This window comes from Acipenser ruthenus, chromosome 41, assembly GCF_902713425.1.
Source record: "Acipenser ruthenus chromosome 41, fAciRut3.2 maternal haplotype, whole genome shotgun sequence".
NCBI classification, from domain to species: domain Eukaryota; kingdom Metazoa; phylum Chordata; class Actinopteri; order Acipenseriformes; family Acipenseridae; genus Acipenser; species Acipenser ruthenus.
Window position 1 is genome coordinate 3485813 of NC_081229.1, and position 6088 is coordinate 3491900.

General features: G+C 41.9%; 1 protein-coding gene across 6 annotated transcripts in view; it reads left to right on the top strand.

Annotated features, from left to right (window-relative positions):
* Window positions 1–5781, top strand: part of LOC117433625 (discoidin domain-containing receptor 2-like) — a 45738-nt gene extending 39957 nt beyond the window's left edge. For 5 of the 6 annotated variants that reach the window (XM_059010815.1, XM_059010814.1, XM_059010816.1 and 2 more), the window contains 3 exons: window positions 536–770; window positions 1468–1617; window positions 2473–5781. In XM_059010815.1, coding sequence (XP_058866798.1) covers window positions 536–770; window positions 1468–1617; window positions 2473–2613 — 526 coding nt within the window. In that variant the 3' untranslated portion in view covers window positions 2614–5781. The remainder of the gene's footprint in view (window positions 1–535; window positions 771–1467; window positions 1618–2472) is intronic. The other variant, XR_009311365.1, reaches the window with a different exon arrangement.
* Window positions 5782–6088: the final 307 nt, after the last annotated feature.

Below are 6088 nucleotides of genomic sequence, written 5' to 3' on the forward strand. Positions count from 1 at the left end.
TTATTTGTTTATTTAGCAGACGCCTTTATCCAAGGCGACTTACAGAGACTAGGGTGTGTGAGCTATGCATCAGCTGCAGAGTCACTTACAATTACGTCTCACCCGAAACGGAGCACAAGGAGGTTGAGTGACTTGCTCAGGATCACACAATGAGTCAGTGGCTGAGGTGGGATTTGAACCAGGGACCTCCTGGTTCCAAGCCCTTTTCTTTAACAACTGGACCACACATATATATATATATATATATATATATATATATATATATATATATATATATATATATATATATATATATATATTATATATAAATATATAAATAGCAGTAGAATGGAAAGGGTCTGTGTGTGGGTTATATTGATGTCAGTAAAAAGGGAGATGTTTGCCATTCTGTGTCCCTACAATACTGAACTTCTCTCCCCCCCTCTCCCTCCTCTCCCCCTCCCTCTCCTCCTCTCCCCCTCCCTCTCCTCCTCTCCCCCCCTCTCCCCCTCCCCCTCCTTTCCATCACTCCCTCCTCTCCCCCTCTTTCCTGCAGTTACACGACTCTGATCTCCATGACTTCCCAGATCGCCTCTGGGATGAAGTACCTGGCCTCCCTGAACTTTGTTCATCGAGACCTGGCCACTCGGAATTGCCTGGTGGGTGAGGGCGACACCATCAAGATCGCTGACTTCGGGATGAGCCGCAACCTCTACACCAGCGACTACTATCGCATCCAGGGCCGCGCCGTGCTGCCGATACGCTGGATGGCCTGGGAGTGCATCCTCATGGTAACTACTGTACAAATCCAGGCTTCATAAAAGATTTAGTTTAGCACTAGCACCGTCAGACTCCATCTTACTGCTGTACAAGCAAGGCATGACTTATTTCATTTTTGTAATGTGATCTCGCTTTCTGTAATTACGCCTGTTTTTATTATTTTCCTTTCACTCTTTAAATCATAATGATTTTAATCCTATAGACTGGGGTATTTGACCTAGATAAAGTATTATTTTCCACTATTTAACCTTCACATCTAATTAGGGGAGTGTTTTAAAGAGATATTCTTTAAAGACCTATCAGCAAATGCAATTAAAAGGTTAAAAGAAAGCTAACCTAATGCTTTAAAATCGATTTCCTTACTTCATAAAGCCACTAGCAACTTGTCACCGGGCCCCCTTTAAAACACTAAAGCTAAAATCTATTCCCTTACCTCTTATTATCTATCCAATTTCCATGCCACTTTAGCAGAAGCTGTGGAAGATTTAGGATCAAAGCTTTGACAACTTTGACACAGTACTGACTCTTAGTTGGTTGACCAATTGAAAGCGCTATGTCTTAACTTTTTTAGGTTTTTTGTCTTCACAATAAACACCCAGATCTGGTTTAGCTTGGTCTTTTCAGGAATGAATGTTACCGGCTTGCTTCTTAAGACCTCGTTCTCCTTGCTTGCGTGGATTTGAGTGTCTCTGCTCTGCTCTTCTCCAGGGGAAGTTCACGACAGCGAGTGACGTGTGGGCGTTCGGTGTGACGCTGTGGGAGATGCTGCTGCTGTGTAAGGAGCAGCCCTACAATTGGCTGACCGACGAGCAGGTGATAGAAAACGCTGGGGAGTTCTTCAGAGACCAGGGCAAGCAGGTAACGATCGCTCACCTTCCTCCTGCTTCACACCGCCAATGCAGTTACTTTTCATTTACTGGCCTGTGTAACGCCGTAGATATTTGCATTACTTTACAAAAGCAGGGTAAAGCCGTACTAATTAAAACGATAAAAGATCATATCAACGCTTGTTGAAGTGGAATCAGCTTCTGAGTATTGAAGGATTGTGGTTTCTTTGACAAACCGACAACCGGCATTTTTCAAAAGTTTGGAACTTTTTGCAAATAAAAGTAGCAGTTTCCCTCATCTACAGTATATTTAAACTGCGCCCCTAGCAGCTTGGCTAAACAGACCGGCATTTTACCAGACGTATAATAGTTCAACACAGGGAATTGTGTTTTGCATTGTGTGTTGTACTCCAGTGGAACTCAATCCTGGCCCTCAGAAGCTGGTCCAGTTCCGGGTTTTACTCCAAGCAACTTCTAAAATAGTTCACTGAACCTGAGGCTGAGGCAATTAACTAATTTAGGACCTGCTTGGAATAAAGACCAAGACTGGAATGGATCTCGAGGGCCAGAACTGAGTACCGCTGTTGTACACTGATGTTAAGAACACCTTTGGGTTAGCTACAAGAATACATGCTTACGATTGTAAGTCGCCCTGGATAAGGGCGTCTGCTAAGAAATAAATAATAATAATAATAATGGGGATCAGCCAGCAAAGGACTGTATATCAGCAGTATCATATAGCTGTAGTTCAGAGTGACGTGCAACCATGTCAGAAAATGTATTCTTTTTTTAGTAGCCTTTAGGCCATTATCTAACTTGTTTGCGCAGTAAGTATATATCCAAAGCTTGTTCATTCTGGTGACTGATTATTTCTTCTCTCCTCCAGATATACCTGCCCCGGCCGGAGATCTGCCCCCAGGGCTTGTTTGACCTGATGCTGCGCTGCTGGTGTCGGGACTCCAAGGACCGCCCCTCGTTTGTGCAGATTCAGCGTTTCCTCCTGGAAGAGGCTATGAACATGGTGTAGGCAGGGAGCTGGGGCCCGGGGCTCTGCAGGCTGGCCTGGGGTCCTGGGAGTCCCCCCATCTCCTCCTTTTAATCTGATCTAGAGGTGGCAGTGCGGCAGGGTGCTCTCTCTGCAACAGACTGGTGCTGGTGGCGGTAGGGGGGCATTTTCAACTGGATCTTCAATTCCTTCTGCGTCTTGCAAACCTTGATGCGGGCTTTATTGCTATTGTAAATCAGATGGACTTCACAAAGCAGCGCCTTCGATGACTTTTGTATGTACAAGTTGAGGACTTTCAAACCTTGATGTGGGCTTTTGGTAATTCAGGTGGACAAAAAAAGGCTCTTCAGTGTATGATCATGATGGTCAGGCATAATAAAAGCAAGGCATATTAACCGTGTAAAGGGCAGATTGAAATAAGCTTTATTGCAGTTATAATTCTTAATTCCTGAAGGCGTTACCCCAAAGGTTTTAAAGTACAGGGTGGTTTCAGATCACACGGAATACCTCTCACACAGAGCGGTTCAATCTGGTTGGGTGGTGGACACAAACAGTGTACAATCTCGAGGTGGGTAAACACTCCCCTATATGGAAGTCTAGTGGAAGGAAAATAGGGGTTAAGATGCATTGTTTGGACACTTTGTTTTGTGAGTGGCAGAGGAAGCAAAAATCAAATGAAGTGGATTGTTTTTTAGGGAGAGATCCTCCCAGCCTAATGCACTTACAGCCTGGACACACACTGGACACTGGACACTGGACTCTGGACTCTGGACTCTGGACTCTAAGAGGTAAGCCTCACTGCACAGCTTTTGCAGCCTGACTTCAATTATAAGCCATGGTTGCTAAAGCAAGCCCAGATTTTATTCTGCTTTAGCATAATGGTTTTTTTTTTTTTAGGGTGCAAAAGTAACTGTAAGGAGTTGTTACTTCGACCCAGAGTTTAAACACTGGATTTCTAAACAGTTCGGGTTTTTTTCACATCATCTGAAGGCAAAACAGTGTTTCTTGACAGCCTTTTATTGTTTGCTTCTAATGGAAATCTGATTCAACCTGTGCTTGCTTGACCAGGATGAGAACCCATTCAGATCTGGGTCTCATTTCTCTAAGGGTCCCGGAAGACAATCACGCTCTCTAGATCTGTTTTAACAATCTTAAACGATAGAGGATCTAAATACCTTCACACTCTAACTCTCCTGCTCCTGATTCCCCCAGTCCTGGTGATCTAGTGGTATTAAAATCAGCCACTGTTCAATTAAGAAACCCCTACAGTCTTATATATTTGTAACCATTAATTATACAGTATCCCGGGGCTGGCCATAGTTGGCTATTCCATTCCTGGTCTTTGTTCCAACCCTGCTCTAAACTGTTGTAATTGAACTGATTTCAAACCTCCATCCAGACCCTGAAGTAGTTCATTATATCATTTTACCTGTTAAACAAACTGGAGTGGAATGGCCCTCCAGGTCTGTGATTGGACACCCCAGCTACATCCAATCACATTTCACAACTGGTACCTTGAACTGGGTTTTTGTAAATGTTCAGTCACACCCACCCTTGATTCAGTTGTTTTTTTTTGCTGTCCCTCCCAAGTTTGCCTATATCTCCTCATGACCAGTAGGCAGTCAAGTCTTACAGACTGGATAACTCATAATAAGTATCTGATTAGGGTATTTCCATTTCACAAAGCCTGTATAAACTGCATGATCATCTTCTTGGGAGAAGCATCCTTCTTGTTTTAGACTGCCAGTACTTGTAAATATTCAGCCCAGAAAACAGCTTTTCATTCATTCTGTATTTTGATTTTATATTTTTTTTAATCAGAGTTGTGTTTCCTACCTGTAAAGGCCTCTACCCACTGGACGCGATGCCACAAGCGAATGTCTCGACACCGCACCACAACAAAAAAAATAAAACAAGTGTTTTTGATACAAGCCATTCACACTGCCTGCGGTGCGACAGGCAAAACTGAAGCGATACGATAAAAATAGGATGGGGGTCGATTTTTGTCGCGCGGCTGCTAGGGAACTGACCAATGAGGAACAGCTTGCGCGCCTTCAGTAAACCATGGTGGAAGAAAAGATCGTTCTTGCAGAATCAAAATACCTGGAGCTGTACAATAAAGGACACAAAAACTATAAAGACACGGCAATGAGGGAGAACATCTGGCAGTCCATTTCCAGGGAACTGGTGTGTTTATAAAAAAAATAAGAAAAAGATTAAGATCCAAGCCTTTTAAATGATCCATTTCCTTACCTATAGCTAGCACAGCAACTTTCTTGCAAGTCCCAATTTATAAGAAACTACTATGCTTGTCTGCTGGACAAACCCTACAATCTATGAGCATTCAAAGCTATGGATGACACCCTTGATCAAATAAATCGCCTAGGTACCAGGTGCAGTATTTGGGTAGGGTAGTAGCCACAGAATGTGTTATGTGATGTTTCTCTGATTTCAGAAACAGCTCTGTCAAAGAATAGATTAAGAAGGATGATTTATAAAATGTGTTTTATACATTTTTGTACTCCTGTACATTTACACTCCCATCAATATTTTCTGAAGCAGACCACTGAACAGAACATCCTGATCAATTACTTCCTGTGCTGTAGGTGGCTGGCCAGACCATTGGAGTGAGATTGACAGACAGCACAGGAAGTGATGACGTACAGGCAAGCAACAGCAGTATTTACATAGAGATGTATTTGAAATATCGGAATATCCCAAATTATAGGGAGAAAAAATCAATTACAGTATTGGTTGGTGCTCCTTTAAAGGGGTTGTAATGTTGCCTGTGGTAATGAGATTCAAGGAAATGTTCTTTGAAGCCCTGGTTAACACTGCTTTATCTGCGTTGTTTTAATACAAAACTAAAAATACATGTTTTATTTGTTTATTTTTTACAACAAAAAAAGAGTAAATAATAGTACCATTTCAGTTTTTCTGTCTTCGCATGAATTCTTGGTGTTGTGTTGTAATGGTTGTATCTGTACTGCTGTTTTTTGATACACTGTCTTCTGTAGCAAAGGTTTTCTAAAATAATAACGTGTACATATTTGAGGGAAAAGATTTTTACACTAATATATGGAGTCCTTTTAGAGGTTTGTTTTTGTTTTTAGTTTTTTTTCTCCTATGTAGGTCTGTCGACTGCTTGCTTTATTTGCAGATGTTTTAATAAAGTAACTTCTAAAAATGTGTTACTTTGTTTATTCACACTATCACCTGCTTTTGAAAGTGAAAACACTAAAGAGGTTATCAAAAGTAATAGAATACAATTATAGGGAAGTAATGCAAAGATTATATAATGCTCTAGTTAAGCATTCTACTGCTAATAAAGCATAAACCAATTATTTATTTTTTTGTCCTTTAAATTTGAGTGCAGTGTGGAGTAGTGGTTAGGGCTCTGGACTCTTGACCAGGGTTCAATCCCAGGTCATGGGTTCAATCCCAGGTGGGGGACACCGCTGCTGTACCCTTGAGCAAGGTACTTTACCTAGATTGC